Consider the following 26,042-nt stretch of genomic DNA (forward strand, 5'->3'; position numbering starts at 1 on the left):
CTTATGAAGACTATTAAGTTCTTTTGGCTTTGGGATAGGTTACTACTACAAATGGACTAGAGATTGATAATGTAACAGTACACCCCACACACACCTCCCCCCAAACAAACAAACAAAACCCCCAAAACAAAACAACCCCCAAAACCCCACCAAAAATAACCCCTAGCATCTGGCAAAAGTATTGGCATTAAACCTTTGGGGGGAGCAGGGGGGTCTGTTGTAGTTACGACATTGAAAATGAGTGATTACACTGATGTGCATGCACACACAAACTTCTTTCCCAGTAAGATTCATTCCTTCTAGGGGAGCTGAATTAAGCTTGCACTAGCACCAAATTTTTGACCATGACAGTTGAATTTATGTTGGTAGAGTTTGCTATTAATAGTTGTGCTGCTTAAAATAGAGCAGCTCTGAGACATTAAGGCTTCTTGAAGTAATATTGTTTATTTAAAACAAGGAGAATTAAGATGAGCCACTACTTTGAGTAATTCTTGTGAGCATTAGGACATCACTTACCTAACACTTTATATTTTGGGGTTTCTTTTTCTTTTTTCAGTTTATCGTCGCATTGTTGAGTCTGATGTAGGGGATTCTTTCTATATCAGAACTCATTTTGAATATGAAAAGGAATCTCCTTATGGACTAAGTTTCAACAAAGGTGAAGTGTTCCGGGTGGTGGACACTCTGTACAATGGCAAACTGGGTTCATGGCTGGCAATTCGGATTGGCAAGAATCATAAGGAAGTTGAAAGAGGTATCATACCTAACAAAAACAGGTACGATCTTAAAATATTTAAATTGCTGTTTTAAAACTACCATTTTAAATTCTGTGTCTGTATAATGAATGATTGGACTTGTCTGCAGGATGCTAGTTTATAGAACTGGTTCAGTCAGAAAAAGTGACAAAGCGTTAGAACAAATTAAAGTTAAATATCTGATTTATGGATTCGTTTTTGACTCTTACACAGCCCACAAAAACCTAAAACTTTCTTTTCAATACAAGAGACAAGGCTATATAAAGCTTTAGAAATGTGGTATCAGCCTCAGTAGTTCAATTTTGTACTTCCTAATACAGAAAAAACAAAAGCGTAATTCAGCAGGTGGTAGTGTTTTTTGGAAGTATAAGCTTGCTAGTCAAGTATTACTTCAGAAGCTGACTTCCTTGATAACTGGTTGGGATTTGTTGTCATCTTAGAGCTGAGCAACTAGCTAGTGTACAGTACACGCTTCCAAAGACAGCAGGAGGAGATCGAGCGGATTTTTGGAGATTCCGAGGTTTGCGTAGCTCAAAAAGAAATCTCCGAAAAAGCAGAGAAGATCTTTCTGCCCAACCTGTTCAGACAAAGTTTCCTGCCTATGAAAGAGTTGTTCTGCGGGAAGGTATGGCTTTATTCTTACTGTTGCAGGTTAACAGGTTTGTGTGGTTTGCTTTGTATTAGCCTATGTATTTAAGAGTATCTTGCATTTGTTTTAAGCAATCAATATATTTTGACTTTTTTGTTTCCTTCAATTGTAGCTGGGTTTCTCAGACCTGTAACCATTTTTGGTCCAATAGCTGATGTTGCACGGGAGAAACTTGCTAGAGAAGAACCAGATATCTTTCAAATTGCAAGTAAGTGCGAGGTCAGGTTTTTCTGCGGTTGTGAAATAGTCAGCTTCCTTTTGCTAGATTGTTTGTTTCTACATTATTACTTTAGCTGTTAACATGTTTAACAAGATGTTGACAATGTAAAGGAACCGACTAATTGTAAGCTCTTGTACTGTTTGGTTGCTGATAATTCTCTGAAGGTGAAAGTAATAGTTCTATTTATAGCCTTCTCAAATTTAATTTTAGATTTCTGTGTATTGTTTTGAAGCAGGAGGAGTGTCTTCAATCTGAATTAGACAATTTGAGCTATGAAATGGTTTGTTTTATCTTAATGAGGAAATGTAGACTATGTTGTAAACTTACAACAGATTTTTACTGTCCTCTTTACCAGAAAGTGAACCAAGAGATGCTGGTACTGACCAACGTAGTTCTGGCATTATTCGTCTTCACACTATAAAACAGATAATTGATAGAGTAAGTCTTTTATTGTCACTGTACTTCTAACACAAGAAGAGAAAAACTGGTATCAAGTAAAGCGTTGGGTGTTTAAAATGTAGAAGAATAATTAATGAGTGTGCTTAAAAAATAACTTTCTCGTATTTCTATTGGTTAATTAAAAAAAAAACATACCACCACCCCTTTCCTTCTCCATATTAATAGCTGCAGCCTAGAAGTAATTCTAGGCTTTGTTCCTGGGAGTGTTGTCCTCTCTCCATTAAGGTGGTTTTAAGCTGTTTCCTCTTTCACTTAAAGCCATGGTGTGACATTACAGCTAGAAATTGTTACTTTATTTATGGAGTTGTTAGTCTTCTCCCATCCCAATTTACAAATTAATAATTTCACATCATTTTTTGTGCAAGGACTGGGGGAAAGGGTCCTTCAATCTCACCTCCTTAATATCCTTAAAACTTTTGACATTAGTTCATGATACAAGTCTCTATTCCTCACCTTTTTATTTCCTTACTTAAAAACAAACTGTAAGCCTTTCAGATGCCCAAGTTGGGAGGGGGGAAGCTATTTAGCAGGAAAGTGGGGATACTGTGTGCTTGAGATGAATCTTGCAGTGGATGAAAGCTGGCTAAGTTCTTGCATTCAGAGTGGTGGGGGTTTTTTTATTGGGTTTTTGGTGTTGTTTTTTTTTTGTTTTGGTTTGGTTTTGGTTTTTTTTTTTTTTTGAAAGGAAGATGGAAGTGTGTAATGAGACTAGGTCTTGTGTTTCAATCTTTCCTTTTTTCCTATTAGCAGAATACTAATAGGAAACTTATTTTTAGTTTAATGCCTGCTTTACTTTGAGGAGCCTTTTTTAAATAGGGAGTTAAATATTAAAAACCTCATAGTTACACAGTCAGTCCTGCAGTTCAAAATGTATATGCCTATGTAGCCTGGTATTGGAATTGGTTTGGTTTCCATTCATCTATTATTCAAGTAGGAAAAGAACTTAAATCAATACTTTGAAACAATGAACTCTGTAAAGGCAATACAAAATAAATTTGTAGAGGATGCTTAAAATCTAGTATATAAGTGATTCACTTTCTTGTCTCTGTGCTTTTTGTTACAACAGGACAAACATGCTTTATTAGATGTCACTCCTAATGCAGTGGACCGTCTGAATTATGCCCAGTGGTATCCTATTGTAGTGTTCCTAAATCCTGATTCTAAGCAGGGTGTAAAGACTATGAGAATGAGGTTGTGCCCAGAATCACGAAAAAGTGCAAGAAAGCTGTATGAAAGAGCTCACAAGCTACGCAAAAATAATCACCATCTCTTTACAAGTAAGTAATTGGATATACTGGATCAGTATTTCTGAGAGGGAGGGGGAGGTGAGATGAGAGTAACTTCTTCCTCCAGACTTTTCTGCAAGTGGGCCAAGTCAAGCAGTTGTTGACTTGTTTGGGCTCCCCTGTTCAATAACCAGTAGTTCATTGATGTGTGCATCATTTGCACATGTCTGCGCAAATGTGAAGTGAATCGAAACATCAAAATGACATTTCTAATAGATTTGGTGTCTTTGCAGGATCATCAGCCAAAATCAAACATTTGAATAAATAGGAAGATGATATAATTTTATTTTTTTTTAGTCTGGCTAAACTGAAGCCTCAATTTATTCTAAGCTACTGTTAACTCAGTATTTCCTACGGGATAAAATGTCCCAAACCACATCAGGCCTTAAGGTTGCTTTGAATATTAATATTTACATTACTAATTAAATCTCATAGTTTTAACCTACCAGTTTATATTGCTTTTATTACTGGTGGTACAGATCCTTCTCATAATTCTGCAGAAATCATAAGTCAAACTAACCTGCTGTACTTCTAGCTACCATTAACTTGAATTCAATGAACGAAGGATGGTATGGAGCTCTGAAGGAAGCAATTCAACAACAACAGAACCAACTGGTGTGGGTTTCAGAAGGAAAGGTAAGAAATAATATGTTTGGGGAGAAATGACAAAACTGTATTTGAGAGGTTTTTTGTTCATTCTTTCTTACTGGCATTACAGATACGGGCAGATAGTTGTGGAATGTTTTCCTTTTTTTTTCCTCATTTTAACCATCATTTGAAGATCTAAAGCAGTAATGCTTTATGGCTGCGTGAACTGCTCAAAACTGATTTGTCACTATATTAGTGCAGTTATTCTGTTAATGAGGGCTGTACAGTTGTCCTTGTGCATGTAGCAGTGTAGTAAGTGAGACCATTTGCCCATTGCCACTGTCGACTGGAGGTTATATTATTGCTTTGAAGACTTTGTGGGGACTGGATGCTTTCTCATGAAAGAACTTCTGGGTGTTCTGCTGCATTGGTAGTAGGGGCTGGGATTGCCTGATGAATTGTTTTTTCGTTAATATAAAAGCAAGTGACACATTCTTGTTCTTTCTGACCTTTCTGAGAACTGTGTTCTTTCAGTTTTGAGAACACAGATACAAAATTGCAAGTTGGTATTCTATGTTCCCCACTAAACTCCACTTGCCTTCTCAAGCTGCATGTTACACTATGCACATTAGATCCATCCTCTTGAAGAACTAATATCAAGCAAAGTGCCAACTACAACTAAGCAAATGATGAATCAGTTATTGCTATATGTTTCTTAATATTTGGATCATCTATTTCTGTTCAGATTGAGCTCCTTTCACCTCCTTAGATCTACCTTCAAGTTAATGAGTCCAATATCGTAATATCACTTTAAAGTGCAGCTTTATATCTTTCCAAAGAATTTGATGTCTGTGGACACTATGCACTATCCCATCCCTTACACTGACAGTCATCTGACCCCTTAGTAAAATGATTCAAAGAGCTATTACTGCAGAAAAGGCTTTTAGGTGTAAGCTTAACATCTTCAACGGTTGAAACCTGATTTCTCCTCCCCTGTGATATTCAGAATTGTTGAATTTTCATAGTGTTGCTGTGCCGTTGGATTTGGAGTATGACTAACTTTTTTAACTACTAGACTTTCTGTTGTGGTTCAGAACAAGACAGATGCATTCTATTTGTTCTGTTCTTAATTAATCACAAAAAAATTTCCTAGCTTTACATTGCAAGAAAAAGGGCATTCTTTAAAAGGTATTTCAATAAATGTGTACTATAATTTTGTTTGACACAGGCAGATGGTGCTACAAGTGATGACCTTGATTTACACGATGACCGCCTTTCTTACCTCTCAGCTCCTGGTAGTGAATATTCTATGTACAGCACAGACAGTAGACACACATCTGATTATGAAGACACAGATACAGAAGGGGGTGCTTATACTGATCAAGAACTGGATGAAACTCTGAATGATGAGGTTGGGACTCCTCCTGAATCTGCTATTACACGTTCTTCTGAACCTGTTAGAGAGGATTCTTCTGGAATGCATCATGAAACTCAAACTTACCCTACTTATGCATCTCAAGCTCAGCCACAGCCAAATCTCAGAATAGATTCTTCAGGATTTAAAGCAACTACTTCTCAGCCGGTAAGAAAGTAATTTTATACACTGACCACTATACCTTTACTTCAGCTTGCAAGTTCTCTTGAACAAAAAAATCTGTGTTTATAGTCTCCTTACCAGTATTGTGAGTGCATACAAAAATCTGTCAACAGCAGCAATAATATGTTATAATAAATTGGAGAATCAGCTTGCCCTACCTGTTTTAGTGACTCATTCTGACAGGAGGGTGGTTGAAGTACCATTCTACTTCGATTAAATATTTCACTTTTTTAATCTTCAACGTGATGAGTTTCTGGAAGTGCTAGTGCATGATACTTTCAGTACATTTCATTCTACATCTAGCTGCGTTGATTAAAGCATCATTTAAATTATTTTAATAAAAATCAAAAAGTCATACAGTGATTCAATAGCGGTATATTTAAAATATTTTAAACACTTCACAGAAAGCAGAAGCCTCACCTGCAGTCCCTTACCTTTCCCAGTCGCCTGAATCAAACCCTGCAACCTCATCAACCTCTGCAGTAAATGCTAATGTAAACCTAACTAATGTCAGACTGGAGGAGCCTACCGCTGCTCCTTACAACTCTTACCAACCACAAGCGGGCCCCTTAAGAACATCAAGTACTGAGGGAGCTCATATAGTCCTAAGAGATCAAGAGCCATCATCCTTATCGCCGCATATAGATCCAGCAAAGGTACCTGTGCCACGTTGTTGCGCTGATTTCCTGCTATAGATCAAGCTAGCACATGATCTTTTTGTTTTGCCCTTATTTGGACAATTCCTTCTAATTTTTTTTCCTGTAAGAGATCATGCAGGTTACAAAAAACCAGTGCATCTGAATTTCTAAGCATCATCTAATGTTTTGTGTGCATGGCTTCAAACTATACACTTTTCACTTCTGAAAAAGATGGCATTTTTTAAAATAAGGCTGCATTCTGCATTTTGATTTTACTTTACGTGTGACTTTTTTTAGCTTGTCAATGTTCTGCTGTTTATTAATGAGGCTTTGAGAAAAATCTGTTGTTCCCCTACAAAGACACTAGATCTTTGTATGCTTTCAATCATGCCAAATCCTTGAACATGAAGATGAATCCAGTTTGTTGGGTGACTTTATATACTTCCTCAGCAATGCTAGAACTAACTTAAATGTGTAAATCTATTTACTTCTACTTTTCCTACCCCGTGCAAAAAAGTGTGTATGCCCCCCCACCCAATACCAGACCCCAAAGGTGAGAGACTATTACCTTTGTCTTTCCCTTTTAATCTACTTACGTGTTTTTGCTTAAAAACAGGACTGGAAGGGATCTCTTGAATCACCAAGTTCAGCTTCCTGTGATTGCAAACAACTGCATCAAATTATTCTGCTTTTAAACAAAATTAAAGCCAGTATTTAAAACTTAGGTTTGTTTAAAATATTACATTTCAAATGTCGCTGCAGTTACTCTTCATTTGAACTGAAAAGTATGCCTCTCTTTAACAGGTATACCGAAAGGATCCATATATTAACGAAGAAGTGTCTAGACAAAGCTATGTCTTAAAACAGCCAGCAATTAATCACCCAGTACAGAGACAAGAAAGAGACCCAAATCTGATCTATGAATCCCAGGCTCAGTATGCAGAAAAACAACCAAGTAGGGACTATGAACAGTCAACATATAGGTATGATTCTACAAACTATGTAGATCAATTTTCTCGTGGTTATGACCCTCGCCTACATTATGATGACCGTGTGCCTCCATATGAGGAGCACTGGGCATATTATGATGAAAAACAGCCCTACAACCAAACAAGAACAGCTTATGAAAACCAGCCTCCTAGGGATCTCGATTCCAGACAAAATATAGAAGAGAGCACAGAACGCAGCTATTATCCAGCACAACCTCGTTTTGAGGAACCCCCTCCAGTGAGCTATGATGGCAGACCTCGCTATGAGCATGCGCCCAAAAACTTCAGCTTACCACAAGTGCGATACGAAGATCAGCATACTGTTGGATATGACACGCATGGTAGATACAAACAAGAAGCTCAGCCATACCAGTCAGCCATATCTCGATCCCCTGAACCGAAGCAGTACTTTGATCCACATATAAGGGCCTATGAACAAGGTCCTCCTCAAGCTTATAATGCTAAAGCTGGACAATATGAGCCTTCTCATAGCACTTCAGGTGTTTCTCTTCCTCCTCCCCCTTCATCACAAACCAAACCAGAAGTTTTGCCTTCTAACAGTAAACCACTGCCTACACCGCCATCTCTAGCAGAGGAAGAAGAAGATCCAGCCATGAAACCACAGTCTGTGCGAAGTAGAGTTAAGATATTTGAAAGAAGAAGATCGCCATCTTTGGAAAAAATGAAGGACCCAAGTGATACATCAGGTGTCAAGGTAAGTCATTTAAGTGTGTTTTGTTTTGTTTTTTTTTTAATTCCTGGTTTTTGCTAATGAGACTACATTGCAAGAAGTAAAATACTGTCTTGGAAAAAAGCTTTACTGCTTGTGGAATAGCCTCTTAGCAACCTAACTGCAGTATGCTTTAAAAGCAGAAGCTGAAAACTTTTGTGAAAACACTGAAGGGGATCTTGCCATTCTGAAAACTCCTCCAATTCATCTTTCACTAGTGCTTCTGTTTCTCCTTGTGGGGGAAGGGAGGGTGGCAGTCTTAGTTTTGTTACTCCTAAAGTGCTGTGTCTTTCTAAATGTTAGGATCTAAGAGAATATGCTGTGCTTTTCTTTACAGCCTCCAGAACTAGCACCTAAGCCTACACTCACAACTGTGAGTGGTCCAAAACCAACTTCTCAAACCCAGTATGAACACGACAAAACAACTTACAGGTAGATGCACAACTGATTAAATAAATTTAGTTTTCAATATGAGATTAGAATATTCAGAAAATACATTGTAGTCATTCAAATTGGAAACTGCAGAGTGGAGATTTGGAATGTGTCAATATGATTTCTGTGTCAATAATAAGGCAGGGCATAAAGTCAGTTCTCATGGACATGATTGCTGGGAAGGGGGGAAAGGACACTATGTTTTTTCAGCATTTTTGAGGAAGAAAGTTAGTCAGTATCTCCATCTTTTTTCTATGTTTAATTGAGGTAATTAGAAAGTAAAACAAAAAGGAAGAGGTAAGGTAGAAGGGAAATAAGGGTTTCTGTTCTTTATGCTGTGTCACAGCTATCTAATTTCCATGCAATATGTGTTAAAAGGGCAAGGTGTGCAATTATAAGAGTTACGTTTTGGTTGCTTTATTACTAGCTTGGTTATAAAATAGAATTTTAATTCAGGTACTTATGCTTGTTCAACTGTGCGAGCCAACTGTATATTATTATTCTTGGTTAGGGCCCCAGAACCACAGAGACCTCAAGTGAAGCCACCCGAAGATATTGTGCGTTCAAATCATTATGATCCTGAAGAAGATGAAGAGTATTATCGAAAGCAGCTCTCATACTTTGATCGCAGGAGTTTTGAAAATAAGCCATCTGCGCAGGTTCCTGCCAGCCATCATTCTGAGCCCACTAAACCAATACATTCACAGAATCAGCTGAATTTCACCAATTATTCTAAGTAAGTTTGGGGGATTTCCCCCTCCTTTTTTTTTTTTTAACTTGAAAAAAGGGGGAGGCATATAGGACTAAAACAGAAATTCTGCCTCTGTCAATGGAATTCCACGGGTTCATGGTATCTAACTGAAATTTTTGTATTCACAAAGTCAGTTTATCTGTTTAGATGTAGCTTTACTTTGAAAAGATGTAACTGCATAGCTTTTTATTTTGGTAAATTAAGTTAATAATTTTTGAAGGTTTTGGGACCTTCAACATGTTACTTGTTTTGCTTACCGCTTACTAACAGAACATAACAAAGTATTTCCTTAATCTAACTAATACTGAGTGCTTAAACATCTTTCAAACCAAAGGTTTTGGTTTATTCCAGTTCTGCTTGTATTTATTCTGCAGACAGGCTTGTACACGTTAGCCATGTTTGACATTAGGAAACTGAGTCTTTAGGGAATATTGCTGAGGCCAGAATTTAATCTGTTGATGGAAACATCTGTTTCCTGTATTGTTCAGCCTCCTTGATTTGGAACATTTGGATACAGAAATTGTGTGAAAGCTCATGCACAGATTTAGCTCAGGTAAAGAACTGGCTATATTGGAGGATACTTACGCAAACTTTGTGAATTACTCTCCACAGTTACCTAAATTTCCAAGATTTGTTTTGATTCAAACCATAACAACATGTTTCTAGTTGTTACTGTGAAAAGCTATCTTGGCTTACTGCATGCACGCTGACAGTTGGGCATTTTTGAAGGCTTTGGTTGCTTGAAATCTGGACTGTTTGGGTCAAGATGAAAATCTGGCAACCTTAAAGTAAATGAGATATTTAGAGTGAAATAATAAACTAGCTTGCTGAAGTTTTATAGTGCTAAGTGTATGTGCAAGCTGTCTTTCATGTACTTGATACACTGTGTTCCAGTGCTTGTCTTAAAGATTTTGAGCTAGGACTCAGGAATCCTGTTCTTATTTGTGTAATATTGTCTATCATCTCCAATGTCTTCCTTTGTGAACTGAGAATATTGGAATCTTTCCAAAAGCTTGATAGGTTTTAAAGGATTCACTTTTTTTTCTAATCAAGAAGTCTACATATGGTAACTATTTCTTATTTTACTTTTCTATATGTTAAGGAAGGAATGCGTATAGTAATCTAACTAAACTAGTTCTCATTCTCAGTCAAGGATGTTCTTTATCCTTCCTTTTCACTTGCCCTGTGTCTTCTGATGGAAAGACGGGATCATATCTGTCCTGCCATCTGGGCATCACAGGAAGAGACCTAAAAAAAAGTCTTGGCTAGCCTCATAATGCATTGCAGTAGCTGTCAGAATTACTTTCCCACATACAAAAAACAATGTTACCTATAGATTGTCCATTTTGATCTGTAGGCATGGACTGTGTTGCCATCGTAAATGCAAGTAATGCTTTGGGAGAAACGTAATCTTTCATCAAGTAATTGTGAAGATTGTAAAATTCTTCAGATGGAGAGTGTTGTCAGCTTTTGTTGTACATTTGTTATCCTCTGTAGTGTTGTCACGCGCACTGAAAAACATGAGAAACACACACCAGTATTGAATTTTTGCTGCAGAATAGCTAATAGTTGAGAGAGATTGTTCCATATTTCTTTCTACCTGCTACTTCTGTCTGTCCATTCTTTGGCTGCTTAGTTGTGGCTTTGTTTTGATCGTGAGTTAGTGTATAACTTCAGGGCTTGTACTTAGGGGAAGGTGACATCTTACTGCCACAGAGGAATATTGTTTTTAAGGCTGATAGTTTTATATGTCAAGGGACAAAAATGTGTTGTGTTTTTTCTTTATGAAAGAATGTAACCCTTAACAGGAAGGGACAGACATGGGAAAGAAAATTTACCCAGGGTAGTCCAGTGCAAATAGACAAAGACTGAAATATTAATGGAAGTAAGTGGAAATTGATAAACTCTAACACTACTCAATTGGACAGTACTGCCTGTAGAACCATACTGCAGTGTCTTTGCATGCAAACGCAAAACAATTGCTGTCTTGAGAAAGCTTTCATATTTAGGACTCTTCTTTTGCCAGGTTCCAGTTTGTACCCTGTTACTCACTCTTATTTATCTTTTTTTTTCCAGTGAATTTATATGGTAGCTGCTATTCTGTGAATAAACTCTTCTAAAAATTAACAGGACTAAATTTGGATGATACAGGAACTATAGATTATGCAATCTCTTGCTCCTGTATAATCCATATAATGTATTCTGGGTACGGAGGACAGATTTTATTTATTCATGAGCAATAGCTACAACTTTTTCAGTTTTGAATATTAATATTAAACATTAAATTATGTGAAATTCTTCCCCACTAAGTATTGTGAAAGTATGTGTTTTTCCCATTACGTGTGTACAAATGTCTACTCTTTTAATTTGTTGGGGTGTTATTTGCATCATTTAGGAAATTTATGCCATTACTAAAGCTGCTTTGTATGGGTAATGCCATTATTTGCATGCTATAGTTGTCATTAACTGTAGAATAAGAAATAGTTTCTCTTGATGTGAGGAAATAGTAGAACTTGTAAATTGACATGTTTCACACATCTTGTTGGAACAATTTGAGGCTACTACCCCTGTGGCTGAGAGTAGTGGAGTTGTTCCTGCTTGGTTCAATGTAGTTACCTGCATTAGCTTGACATGCTGCAGAATGAGGTAGCTTATCTAAATTTTGCATTGAGCTACAGTTAAGAATACGTACATGATCAGTTACAGCCTCATCTGAGGAGGCAGTAAGGAAGAGTGTCCTGTGTTTACTTCTTAAACTGCTGTAGCTGAACTCTTACGTATCTGTTACAGAACTGGAGCTTTTTGAATGGGAACTGAAGATCAGCAATGCAGTTTGATAAGTTTTCTGTTGTACACTGAGGCTTATAACTTGTTGCCTACTGGTTTGTTCTCATGGTTCATTTCTGTTTCATTTCAAATTAAAGTAGCAGTTTTGTAACAAAAATGAAGTGGGAAGCAGCTTAGAAAACAGCACATGAATAATTTAGAGGAACTTATTTTACACACTCACAAGTTGTAAGCAAGCATTATGTGGCTGACCTTTGGTCAGGGCCCTATGACAGAAGAAAGTGCTTCATATTGAGCACAACTTTGTGCTGGTTGTGTTTGTATTGCCACGGCTTTCTCTTCTGCTTCCTCCATCAAAATATACTACCCTTCCCCATTTTTTTAATTCCTTAGAAAGCTGGCAACCAGTTCTGATTAGGTGTGGAGTGTGGTGGGGTTTTTTTCTGTGGGCTTTTGTAGTGCTTCCCTCCCCTGGTTAATATCCCCTCTGGGAAGCAGTGGTTTCAGGTGTGCAGTTTTCTGAGAAAGCAGCTACTGCCCACCTGGAATAAAGACAACAGTCAGTGAGTGTGCAGTAATTACTTCTCTTGTTGGATGAATGGTTTTATGTAAAATCATTGGGAACAGAACCTTTCACAGCAGATCCAACATGATCTTTTTTTGCCACACTGATTTTAGAGGCACATACATACAGATGCTGTTTAGCTCATTGAGCATCACATTCCACATTCATGTGGTCATCAAGCAGACTTTCAAAAGTTGATCAACCCTTTTCTTAGTTTTATAACATACTCCTCTGAAGCAGCAAGACTGGTGTCTAGAATTGTTGCCTGTTACATTTCTATGAGCATACAGAAAGTGAAGGGATGAGGGAATGCTGTCCTAATGTAAAATGTATTTTTTTGCAACATATAAGCAAGATAAGTGTTAAAAATCGAGGGAAAGTCATCAGTATACTTACAGTTTTCTGTCTCTCCTAGTATTCATGAACAGTTGTTCTAAGATGTCCTTTTAGGAATTGTTGAAAACAATCAGAAGCATTTTATAGTGTGGGCTCTGCTATTGGATGAGATGATAGTGCTATAGAAACATTTGGTATGAATGTACCCCTCAGTACATGATCTACAATACAAACCCATCATCGTTCTGTGTATGTTAAAACTGAGGAAATTAATGCAAATTGGACCATAAGTGAGAGATTGTTAGAATATGGGATTTAGATTTTGTTCACTTTTTTCAACATATTGAATAACTTTATACAGATAGGAACAAATGGCTTACTGTAGTCTTGTTCTTACTTTCAATATCTGTCAATTTTTGATCTTGATCATCTCCTAATTCACTGACAATCTCATTAAATATAGTAGGTGATCATTTACATATGCATATAGTAAAAGTCTTATCAGAAACAGCACTGTTAAATTAGCGTTTGTCTTTGTTTCAACAACCTTGTTATATGAGAACTGCTAGGACTAACATAAAAAGTGTGAAGAAATAATATGCTCAAGATAGAATGACTGTTTTCTTTCATTCTTCTATTGCTGTTTGCTTTGCCATCACCTAGATTTCTTGGCTCTTACACTAGCTATGACTACTTGAAAAGGAACATCAAGTGGTAAGACTGTTGTTGATGTGAGGATGTTTTCAGGTGTCCTCTCACTGTTACATTTCATCACAGGCATTATGTGCACTTAAAATTTTAAACATCCAAATTCTGAAAATTAAGGGCTATATACTGTAGTCCAAAATTACAGATATTTGTGAAATCAGTCGTTTCCTGAAAGAAACTTCGGGAGAAATAGTTCTAATATAAGAAAAAAGTTTTGAAAATAAGATTTTTAAGTTATCTATACTATGCACATAAAGCTAGTGAAGCTTAAGCTGATTGCATTTCTAATTAAGATGGCATTGTTCAAATACTAGGTGTATTTAGAAAAGTTGTACTAGAATCCATTGTCCTATTGGCTAATTACGCTTTTCAAAAACAATCCACCACCCCCACCCCCCCCCAAAGTGGATTTATATTTTTAGTTTGAAGACCTGCTAAATTAGAGAACACTTTTTCATTGAAATTACCCCAAATGAAATTGAAAAACTAAGATCTTTTAGGCAGTTATGCAAATACACCTGAAATGTCATCTGCCTTTTGTTTGCCATGGTTTGTGTTTCTAATCTTCTTCTAAAGGTTCAATGTTGTCTTAATCTCTTGTGCTTACCAATAAATGTTTTTATACTTGAGACAGGATATTAAAGAAAATCATGTTTTAATGTTTATAGGAAGAGATGGAAATCAGGTGACCATAGAAGAAAAAAATAGCAGTGAATGCAGGAGCTCAGAGCCCTGAGGAAACCAAACAGTCAAATGTTTTTTGATTTTTCTTTTATTTCAACAGGGGGAAACCAACTGACAATGAATCAATGGATAGGCCTGTTGGTGAAAAACGCTATGAGCCAGTCCCTCAAGTTACAACTCCTCCTCCTGCTCCTTCGGTCCAGTATACACAACCTCAGTCAATCAATAGTCCTGTCCTTTCTCTCCCAGCACATCACAAGCCTGCACTTTCTGAAGGTGAGCAGCTGGAAAGCTACCCTGTCTCCTGGTAACAAGTATCACTTGTCAGGTGCTTGTGTGCTTGCTTCAGCATGTCTACACTGGTAACTATGTTGTTCTCTAACTGAAACTTGGAATAATTATTAGTGAAAATAGTTTTTTACTGTAGTGAGATTGAGTTTTGTGAAATGATTTGGTAATCCTGTCTGAAATTGTAAATTCCAGGTGTTAGTAGTCACTGTAACTGTCTCGTCCATATTTAGTCATCTCAGCAAAGATGAAGTAAAGTTTCCAGTACTTAAAAACTTAGCTCTCTATGCTTTCGACCAGAGTTCTTTAGGCATGAGTAATAGTTGTAGGCTTCTAAAAACAGAAGAAAGTTGTTTTCATTTCCACATTGAGCAGATTGCCCAATCCAAATGAATTTTCCAGTTTGTGCAAGTGCCTGATAGTATTTAAATACTGGTTTTCTATTTTTTTTTTTGTCATGCTATAAATCAGTCTAACCTTTTTATTGAAAGGTCATACCATTGTATCTAACTTACCTATTTAATGAAACATTAGGTAACTTGCCTGAACATAAAAAGTATAATGATATGACAGACGATCTGAGCGTGCTAAGCTGAACCTATATATATATTTTATATAGTAGGTTAAGAATGGACTAAAATGTATTTTTATGCTATAGTGTACATGACTAGAAGTTTCTGATGGTTACTGACAAGTTCTGGTCTTTCTATTTGTCTTGCAGTTAACTCTGTGTCTGACCCTCCTCCACCTCAGAATAAGCCAGCAATTTTCAGATCCTCTAGAGAGGACACTGTGCAGTCTACTTTTTATCCTCAGAAAAGCTTCCCTGACAAAGGCCCTGTTAATGGAACTGAACAGATTCAGAAAACAGTCACTCCTTCTTACAACCGCTTTACAACAAAACCTTACACTAGTGCTGCGAGGCCCTTTGAGCGCAAGTTTGAAAGCCCTAAATTCAACCATAATCTCCTGCCAAATGAAGCTCAACATAAGCCAGAGTTGCCATCAAAATCTCCAAATTCTCCTCAACCAATTTTGAAAGCACACAGCTCATCGCAGCCTCCGGAGTTTGACAGTGGAATGGATACCTTTGCTGTACAGGTTGACAAGCCTAAATATCAACCAAATAATGTTAATGCTGTGCCTAAAGCCATTCCTGTAAGGTAAGTTGCTGCTTTTTTATTTCCGTTAGTACATCTATAGGAGTTCATCTGTGAAACCTGTGAAAAATACAGCTGCTTTTTTTTTTTTCTGTGCTTCCAATTTCTGTTGATGTTACAGTTGAAAGATTGATACCATGATTGTAAAACTTTGCCAAAGGGTATTGAAGAGCATTTGGATAGATACTTAAAGTATGTTCTATGTCCCTGTATAATCTTGCATCCTGTTACTAGAAAGTGGCATGGCTTTTATTTCCAATTTCTCATGCTATAATTGTAAATCTTCTGGTAGATGGTAATCATTTGTCCTCTCAATTTGTTTCCGGAAGGTGGAATTAATTTCTAAAGATAGCTGTTGCACCAAATTATATTCATTCTATGTGCTTAGAGAAGAGCCTTCATAGTATGTGTGTAAGGGATATTTAAAAATACTTGTAAAAAGAGAAAGTCACTTGAGCAGTTTCGTATTGGTTCTCTTTACTATGAGACAAAACAACAACTGCTTAAAAGCAGCTTGTGCTTGCCTAATATGCTTTAAGAACTATGTCAAGAGCAGCAGATAGTATTACAATCGTAAGCTGTTTGCTGACTTGTTAAATTCTTTTCACTAATATTTGCAGAACAGTGTTTTATTATCCTTTGATTTCAAAGTAATAATGTGTGAACCAGACTTGAAATCATGCTTGATGTTTCAGTAACTCAGAAATGTAATAGAAGAATGAATCCTATTTGTTCTTAAGCACCTGAGAAATGTTTTGATGCTATATAATTTTGTAGACTGCTAGAAACTTTGAAATTACTGGTTCTTTGAGTGAAATTCTTTGGAAATTTATCTGAAATCTACTCAAACTAGCCACTCAATAGTGTTATATGTTTCTCTTCAGTTATGTCCTGGCAGCCTGGAAAAAAATGTGTAGGTTTTTCTTTTTTTACAGGCTTTGTTTTCAGTGTGTATCTGAGTAGAAGGGTTCAGTGTGGCTTGAATAAGAATTATTACTCTTTATGGTATTGAAGTCATAACGGAGTTTTGGGAGGGGGAAGAAGCTTTCAGATGTTAATTACATTTAGTTTTACTAAGCCGAAGTGTGTAGCTGGGGCAAGCTCTTTCTGTATAATCCCAGAAGTAGGCATTTGAAAACACAAGATTCAACTGGTCCAAATTCTTGCTTTAACTACTTTCTGAACTCTTTCAGAGTTTGTGGGCTTTGGTGGGTTTTTTTTGTGAAGATGATCTCTTCTTATGGCAGAACTTTGAACTACTTTCATCTTAGTTGTCCCGCACAATCAAGTGTGGGATACGTTTACTGTTTCTTTAAAATCAGTGCTAGCCTACTTCAGGCTGTGCTCTGCTAAAATATTAGAGGGAAGTATGCCACTGACACTCAGGAAGAAAATATTGATAAAACTGCTAGACTTTCTGTCTTACATTCAGCCCTTCAGCACTCGAGGATGAGGAAGAAGAAGATGGACACACTGTTGTAGCCACAGCAAGAGGTGTATTTAACAGCAATGGTGGTGTATTGAGCTCCATAGAGACTGGAGTTAGTATTATTATACCACAAGGAGCCATTCCAGAGGGAATAGAGCAAGAAATATATTTCAAAGTCTGCAGAGACAACAGTATACTTCCACCTTTGGACAAAGAGAAAGGTAAGAGCTGGCACTGCACTCTCTTCTGTTATTTAATACAATTATATTCTAACAGCAGCAAAATAGAATATGAAAATACGTTAATATGCTTCAATGTATAACATCTATTTCTGTATGAAGATACAGAGTATACATCTCACAGGAAGTACAAGGGAAGCAATATTCTGCTCAATATTGAAAGTTATAAGCGAGGTGGAGGCCCTGAATTTTAACTTGGGAATATTTAATTTGTAGACTTAAGTACTGGTTTAAAACTTACCTAGTGCACTAAAGGAAGGTTCTAATTCTTTTTCTAAGAATCTTTGAAATTGTAGATTCCCTCACAAAGTGCAGGGATTTTTTCTAGGCATTCTTAGTAGATATATTTCACTTCATCTCACAATTAGGACCAAAAGAATTACAAAGCACATGACTTAAACTAATTTAACTTGAGTTAAATATTTGGAATTTACTTCAAGACTTGAAAATACTCAGCTTTTTAATTTTTTTCAATTTCTCTAAAGAAAACAGCTTCATGGTTTTAAAAAAATATTTTAACTTTTATTTATGTAGAAGTATATTCCTGACTGTCTTATTAATAAGGGTTGAGTAGTGTGTCGTAGTTGAGCACTTTTTTCATAGAAAGTCTGTTTTTTATACCATTAGTCCAGTGTACATGCATTTTCTGACCTGTCAGATTGCCAATTTCCTCAAGTCAAGAATATAAAGGGGTTAATTTCATAAATTTGCAGTTAAAGCATTACTTGCAGTCTGTAGTTACTTTGAATCTTTATAAACCAAATATAGCATGTTCCTCAACTGAATAATCCTGCGTTAACATTTGGAGTTTTAAACTAAAAATAGATCTATGTTTGTATGTTTTCCCTTTTGACTGTTAGGATAAGGGTCATAGGTTATTGAGCTGCTGAAGGCTTTATTCAGACCAGTGCACCATAAATCCACAAGCAGAACATCACAGCTGTAGCGCAAAGAGAAGCATGAACAAGGCTGCTTACAGATTAGAGATTTGTTTCTTTTGATGCACTTGCTTAGAAATTAGTGGGGGGGGGGGGGGAACCCAACATGATTTCATCATCAGACTGTTTATCCTTTTTCATTCTGAGAGTGTGATATGTTCCATTGAAAAGGCAGTTTAGTGCTCTGAAAGAGACTATATGAGAAATGGTCTTGCTAAGTGCTATTCTTTACTGACAGGTCAAAATGTTCGTATTTTTCTCTAACAAAGAAAAAAAAAGTTGCTGAGTGGCTCTGCAATTTAATTATGTAGTACTTTGAACCGATTTCAAGAAGAATCAGTAACGGGTTTTTCTTTTTCTTAACTATAGGTGAAACACTTCTTAGCCCCTTGGTAATGTGTGGGCCTCATGGACTAAAATTCCTGAAGCCAGTGGAGCTGCGCCTGCCACATTGTGCGTCTATGACCCCTGATGGTTGGTCTTTTGCTCTAAAATCCTCCGACTCCTCGTCGGGTATGCTGTCCTCCCTCTGTCCTTTTGGGGCTTTTGGGTGCTATCGTATAATTTAAGTTAATTTGGCTAAAGGTGATGCTGTGTAATATAAAGAACTCAATCATTGTATTTGTGTCAAACTCTCCCATTTCACTTTCATTACAAATGTCTTTCTTACATTTACTCATGGTGCAAATTCATAGCTAAAACCATGATAGCAGAAAAAGAGTAATATCTCTAGTCTATTGAATATTATCGTATTTTTCTATTCTGTCTTCTTTCTTGAGGACTGCTACAGCTGAATACACTTGAAATGATAGTCGCACTAAAATTGAGAGGAAATTATGTACCTCTGATTGGCCTTTGTAACATAACTGGTGTTTGTCTGTTGCTTAATTAACCATATAGGACTCTGGCAAATCTTAACAATCTGCATGCTCATAGACCATGATTTAATGCTTGTTAACTGTTTCCATGTGTGCAAGTTGATGCTAACAACTGGGTCATTTAAGAAAACTATAGTGTTCAGTAAAAGCATTTACAATTCATTCTAATGTAGCTGGATTTTCCACAAGACTTTTCTTGCTTGCTTCTGCCTATTTCTCCTCTACTGCCTTTTACCCAGAAGTTTCTGGTTGATAGTAAAAGTTGCAACTAGGTTGCAATTTTATTTACCTGTTCATTTTTACCTCACTGTGGCTTTCTGGGATGAGGGGGAGAATGTATTGGCTGAAATTGTCAGTGAGGAACCTAATTGAGAATTCTGGGCAAGTTTCAAGCAATTTCATGAAATGGCTGTGAGGTTACAGAGATTTAAAAAGGAATGTTTGCACATCTGGGGAAAAAGTCTTAAGGTTTTATTCAGCTACCTTCAAAATTTATGGTGGAAGGTTCAAACCATTAATGTGTACGTATGTTCTAAGTAATGACTGAGCAATGTACTTCTGTATGCAGCATTTAAGCCACCATGTATGCATATCTTCCGTCACTAATGTATCTATCACTGTCAACACCAAAGCACTGATGCTTTGAAAGATTAAAGCATCAATCCCCTTGATGGGGATTCAATAACCTAGAGGTATTAATGGCAATAATTTTTAGTTGTTTTTTATAAGCTATTATATGCATGTGTTGCATGCATCTATTTAACAATGTGTGTATACATGGCAGTGTTAAAACACGGACTCATAAATGATAGGGTCCCAAAAGATACAACAACTATGTACAAAAATGACACAACACTTCCTTTGTAACTAATAGCACCTGTTCATGAACTTACTTGAAGTGAAGGGAGAGGACTCGAGTGATCTAAACAATAACTGAAGTTACTGAGACATTTTTCTCCCTTTCCAAAGTGGAATGTGTGTGTGTGAGCATGTGTGGGTGAGAGCAAGGGCGTGTATATTTAAATCTTAACACTTTCTGTACTGTAAATACAACACCACATTCTGTTAATCTGAAATGGGATGTATATCATAACATTGCTCTTTTGAGACAAACTTTAAAATTAGGCAATTCTGTCTTATGATATGTAAGTAGACCATACTGTGTCTTAAATAAATAATTGTTTTCTCTCTTTCTAAATTAGTTGGTTATGGGACTCTGATTTTTGAGGTGGCTTTATAATAACAGTTTATGCAATTCTGGGTTTTTTCCTCTCTTCAGTTGTCTGCTCTACCTCATCTTTTCTCAATGTATGCATGTTCTGTCCTAAAAGTGACATTCATTTGCACTTACTAACATCCTTTCTGCCACATTTAAGCCTCATATATTGATATTTTACTGTTAAACCCCTTCAAAAGCTTGAATGATTCTGGTATTAAAACTGACCAGGAAAAATGTTGCCTTTTGAGGCCACACCTATTAGAATGTATTAGTAAAAAATACTGAAGGTTTTTTTTTTTTCCAAAGCAGTTGTATGTAAGTATGGGAAAAACATCCTCTACAGCTAGAGGTTGCACTGGTGACAGTCTAATCCTTACTATGTATTTAGGAGGAAAGGTTGGAAAAAATCCTGCCGTTGTCTCACACGCATGACTAGGACCTGCCTGTCCTACAGTCTTGTTTTATCCTTCTCCTAATACATTTGATCATGCGAGTTTTGAACGGAATTCCCTGCATCTATAAAATGAAAAATTCTCCAGCATTATTGAGTTTCTTGGCTGAAATAAGTAGTCTTGGCTGGTTGCAGCAAACTTGTTTGCATTCTCTAACTATACACAGGCCACTTCTATTCTTTGTCCCTACATCAGATGTTGCCATCACTCAGTGCATTGTGTACTTCATTTTGTTTTCATGAGTTCTTCAAGAAAATTACCTGGAATGTACATCAGTCTCATTTAATACAGAGCTCTCAGGTGTTTCCAGTCTGTGTGACTACATTCTCTAACTTGTTGCACATTTCTCAAGGCAGATCTGTTGTGGCCAAGCTGCTTATTGGCATTTATCTGGAAGGCTTAAAAGAACTTCAGTGCCTTTTTCACTGTTCTCCTGTAGTGGGATCATGAAACTTTTTGTGTAGTGGCAGAATTTAGTAGTGGTTTTAGGTGGGTAAATGAAGAATACTTTCTCCAGTTGAAAGAGACAATTGACTGTGCAGATGGAGTGTACCCTTTGTCTGGTGAGATGGCAGGTGATGACTTCCCCTTATAACAGTGTTACACAGGACCTTCGACCATGAGTAGATAAGATCTGCTGTAAAGATTTTTAAGTATGTACCAGTTAATTAGAATCCCTTCTAGAATGTCAGTATTTCAGGCTTTTAAATGAGTATACTTGGATGTAGCTGCAAAATGACTACAATCCTGTCTACAATAACTTCTGTAATAGAAAATAAAACTACCAGTATGTCATAGTCTTTAGTTACAACATAACTTCTGATTTGACTCATCTGTGTTCAGAACTGTTCCAAGAAACTTCAAATGCATCCTACCCAGATTAGCCAGTGAATACCTGATTCACTGTTAACACTTCTCAGATGGAAAGCACTATGTTGGTGCTGTAGAGTAGAATGACTTATATTTAACAATTGCTGAGTTCCACAGCATCTGTTTTGAATAACTCATCTATCCTACATTATAAGAAAATAAAGGGTTAATTTTTTGTTAACGTACAAACTGCAGGGTTTAAAAAACAAACCAACCAACCCAAACAACAGGTTTTGATTCAGAAAAAGCTCCTGTCCAAAAGCTTGGTTGTTTCAAGATGTACACTGTTTGACAGCAGATACTAAACACCAGCATTGTGTTTTCCTCCCACAGGTGACCCCAAAACCTGGCAGAACAAGTCTCTTCCTGGGGATCCAAACTATCTTGTTGGAGCAAACTGTGTCTCAGTCCTAATTGACCACTTCTAAATATTAAGTTAGCTGGCTGAGTAAATAATGTGAAACTGAGATGGACCTTACATATAAACTGAACCACTCTATCAAGTATTAACTGTTCTATAAGTGATAATGGATCTTGGTGTTTAAGCATCTTGCTTTAACTAACAATGGTTTAGCAAGTACACTCTTTGAACCATGGTCACAATACATGCCACAAGCAGGGAGTGTACAGTGGGAACAAGGTAGGGGTTTTGCAGGTTCTGTATGCTTTTATTTGGTTGTTCTTTTGTGGTTTTTTGGTTTGTTTCTTTTTTGTTTGTTTGTTTCTGGTTTGTTTTTTTTTTTTTTTTTTGAAGGACACTACTAGTATTTCATTGTTTAAAATCTGAAAGTACCAATGGAATTATATTCAGAGGAACTGAATTTGGTTCGTACTCCACTGGTGAAAACAGAATTTGGCCTGCATTTTTACGACTGTGTGTTTGTAACTCACAAAACTACATTTTGGTCTAGTTTTTAAAAAACTTTGGGTGTACATGGCCAATGAAATGGCAATCAACTTGGGGTAGCACAGTTTAGATGTTTTCCTCTGCTCAGAGGCTAATGCAAACACATCTACTTAACTGTATATGGAAACATTGTCATGAGAACAGGGGGGAGGGGGAGGGGGAAAAGCATGTGGGATGACTATGGTTCAGTTGCCTCTGTGGATTTGTAAATTAACCACATTATTACAGACCTATTAACCAGCAGGGATGCCTTACCCTCATGTTTTTAATAGTCTTAGCTCTCATAGTTCTCTGTATTAAGTTTGTATGGCTTTTGTGCTTATCTTGATAATATATCATGAGAGACTGGGGAAAGGGCGGGGGGGGGGGGGGAATTGTGAGTTTGGTTTAGAGAATGAATATTGTTTGTGTTCATCAGCCAGAAGAGAACCAGAAGAAAATGATGGTATGTTTTCTGCTATGCATTTGAAAATTTATAGATGTTATAGACCGCTTGTATATAATGCGTGCATACCACTTTTGTTCTTGGTTTGTAAATTAACTTTTATAAGCTTTACCTTTTTATATATATAAATATATATAAAAACAAACAAAGTTTCTTAAGGATATCTTTGTATTCTCATACCTTTTGAGCCTTGAACTTTGACATTAGCAATAAAGCAGCATTTCTATAATACACGAACAAGGACATTTTTTAAAAATGCACAAAGTTGTTACCTTTTAAAGTGCTGCATTTAAAGAATATAACTCGGAATTCTCTACTTTGATTAAATTCTTGAAAAGTATCCCTACTGTAATTTGTCATAAGGATGCTGTACTATGTGCCCTGAAATGTATTTTTTTACTAATAGACAATTTATTACGGCACAATGGCACTACTACTGTTTAGATAATATACCACTGCATTCTGTTAATGAGTTATTAGCTATTCAGGTGTGGCTGATTTTTTTTTCTCTGCAGTTATTAAAATTACACGTTTCTAAATATACAGAATAAAACCGTTTTTAAAATAATAAAGGAGATTGTAGTACCTCATTGTTTCTGAAATGCATTTATGTGAACATGACAATCAATTTTTTTTTCTATGTAAGTAGACAGCTGGATTCTGCCTTATGTTCATGCACGAAGCAGAGCTCTTTTGTGGAGTCAGTTGGAGTTGTCTACAGCAGGGCTTCTGAAATGAACTCCAGTGTGGATCCATTGGAAATACTCAATAAAAGTAGGAGTGGTAGACTTGTCCCTTGAATCACTTTGTTGGTGCTAGTTTACTTATACTTACTCTTCCAAATACTTTGGTAGTGTTCTAGCACGTAGATTTACAGATAGTTTAGTTATACAGTTTTAAAGATATTCCTACAGAATCCCATTATCAGGCCTGTTTGGAGTACTCAGTGGCTGCCTAGTAAGCTACAAATATTCTATAAGAGAAAATAAATTCTAGAAGTTATTTTCAAATAATGCTGGGAAACAGTGCATAACCCTGATGTTTCCTTTCTGTACTTTTACTGACCAGTTAGTTTGTTTCTCAGGCATGACCTGCCCTACAAGATGCGTTCACTACTATTACTCCTCATGGCTTATCTCAACTCTAAGAGCAGGCAGAAAATTTCAGTAGCAAAAAAGCTGTTCATGTCAGGATGGCATTTTTCATTTCTTAGTGATAATATATTGGTGGTATTTTTTTTTAATCAATAGAAAGGAAGGTTTCAAAATGGCATGCAAAGCATCTTGGAGAAAATTCTAATGCTAAAATTTCTAAGTGTTCTTTTCCAGTTCAGATCTTACTAAGAAGTATGTGAAACACTACAAAAGGAGTCAGTCAGTTGGACTTGAGGGACCCTGGAGTTACACTGCACGGACTATTTGCAATGGTGTCATTTGTGTCTTGGACATCCTGAATCTAGCATGCTGTAAGGTGTAACTGTCCTGAGTTGCTTTTATTGTAGTGATCCACATAATATCTTTCTGCTCCTCTTTTAAAGAGTGTAGGCTCATGCCTTTCTATACAAATGAAAAAAAAAAAAAAAAAGTGACAGCTTTTGCTCTGCTGTCATTTCATAAATAAAATGAGAAGGTTGATGCTGTTAAAAAATGTGGCAATTCCCTACTGCTGAGCAACCTGTCAATGGAATTGTCTTTTGCTGTCTACCTGGAGGAATGTTTATTGAAGTGGCTAATTTAAACCACATGCGTATTTTCCTTGTCATTAAATCCCAATGCTTTTGGGTTAAAACATGACCATTGAGAATAACTGTGCTAAAACAACACATTTTCTTATTTTAAAATACAAGTGTTTTTGAAATCTTTATCCTTGCAAGAGATTACATTCCTTACGTATTTTATATAGGCTAGGCTCTGCAGGAGGTAAGTTCACATGTAATATTTTAATTTACTATAGGTCTCTATTCACTATAATGTGAACTTCAAAAACTGCATTCTCTTAATTCTTCCTATTTGTCTCGGTGTACTGGCCAGCTTTAGCCTTGCAAGTTGTACAGAAGTTTTAATAATGTGAATCTTGGGTTCTGTGCTCCTTTCTAAACAAATGGCTTCAGTGATAGAAACAGATGCTCAATGGCTACAGAATTACTGTTCATCTCTGTGACCTAGGTTCTTGGTAAAAATTTATTTTCCTTTTAAAATTTTTTCAAGAAAAGTAGTAATGAGTATTCAACTACACATACGCAAGCAAGTTGATTGTAAAGGTACTTTTCTGTTCCTGCCAGCCTGGGTTAGGTGAAGCAAATCAGCAGTGTTTAGGGTCTGGCTGAAGATTCTCTGCTGTAATATAACCTGGATTGGATGACAGAAATCAAAGCCATACAGGTTTGGAGAATAAAAGATGTTAAGCATGTCTGAAAATTTTTTTCTTAGTATCTAAGTCACTTGTGAGGAAAGCATTTGTAGAAGCCTCACTGAGTGCTAGTGGTGGTCTGTTTTGTATGGTGTTCTCTGGCATCTAGCTTCATCCATTGGCAAGATCAAATGAATGGGTAAAATAATTTTTCATTATATCCAAATGAACTGTGCATTATGACCCTGCAGGCAAGCATCTAAGAATAAATATGCTTAGTATTAGTGAAAGTATATGAAGCTGGCTGTTTGTGCACACACAGGTGGACGTGAATGTTATTTATTAGATTTTTTTCTACTAGCTTGAATACTGTGGACTACTCAGCTCTATGCCAAACAGTTGTCAATCCAGTGACAATAAAATAATTATGCTGGCACTGAATTTGGCTTGAAACCCAGTTTTGACAAAGATTAAAGGATGTTTTGGTGGGAAGCAGTGGTGCTATCCTAGTTACCTTAATTAAACTTGAAACACTTACAGATCACTTCACATTGCTGTGAATTGGAGTTTTAGCACATACAGCTGTCTATCAGTGACTCTAAATAGTAACAGTTCTTACTGTGTAAGACACAGAGAACAGGTCCAGAACAGAACCTCTGTATCTACAAGTACAATTGTCCTGTTTTGTTACTAC

The 26,042-nt window shown here is 36.6% G+C and overlaps 1 protein-coding gene across 13 annotated transcripts in view; it reads left to right on the forward strand.

The window, feature by feature from the left end:
• The window catches only part of TJP1 (tight junction protein 1), a 201,582-nt gene extending 178,011 nt beyond the window's left edge, over nt 1–23,571 (forward strand). For 3 of the 13 annotated variants that reach the window (XM_052809048.1, XM_052809056.1, XM_052809058.1), the window contains 17 exons: nt 557–776; nt 1,196–1,380; nt 1,517–1,612; nt 1,980–2,062; nt 3,150–3,360; nt 3,905–4,005; nt 5,186–5,539; nt 5,959–6,210; nt 6,997–7,896; nt 8,249–8,343; nt 8,855–9,079; nt 13,446–13,496; nt 14,275–14,450; nt 15,184–15,625; nt 17,055–17,272; nt 18,598–18,741; nt 21,981–23,571. In XM_052809048.1, coding sequence (XP_052665008.1) covers nt 557–776; nt 1,196–1,380; nt 1,517–1,612; nt 1,980–2,062; nt 3,150–3,360; nt 3,905–4,005; nt 5,186–5,539; nt 5,959–6,210; nt 6,997–7,896; nt 8,249–8,343; nt 8,855–9,079; nt 13,446–13,496; nt 14,275–14,450; nt 15,184–15,625; nt 17,055–17,272; nt 18,598–18,741; nt 21,981–22,075 — 3,848 coding nt within the window. In that variant the 3' untranslated portion in view covers nt 22,076–23,571. The remainder of the gene's footprint in view (nt 1–556; nt 777–1,195; nt 1,381–1,516; nt 1,613–1,979; nt 2,063–3,149; nt 3,361–3,904; nt 4,006–5,185; nt 5,540–5,958; nt 6,211–6,996; nt 7,897–8,248; nt 8,344–8,854; nt 9,080–13,445; nt 13,497–14,274; nt 14,451–15,183; nt 15,626–17,054; nt 17,273–18,597; nt 18,742–21,980) is intronic. The other 10 variants (XM_052809051.1, XM_052809057.1, XM_052809049.1 and 7 more) reach the window with 9 other exon arrangements.
• Nucleotides 23,572–26,042: the final 2,471 nt, after the last annotated feature.

This window comes from Harpia harpyja, chromosome 14 (genome assembly GCF_026419915.1).
Source record: "Harpia harpyja isolate bHarHar1 chromosome 14, bHarHar1 primary haplotype, whole genome shotgun sequence".
NCBI classification, from domain to species: domain Eukaryota; kingdom Metazoa; phylum Chordata; class Aves; order Accipitriformes; family Accipitridae; genus Harpia; species Harpia harpyja.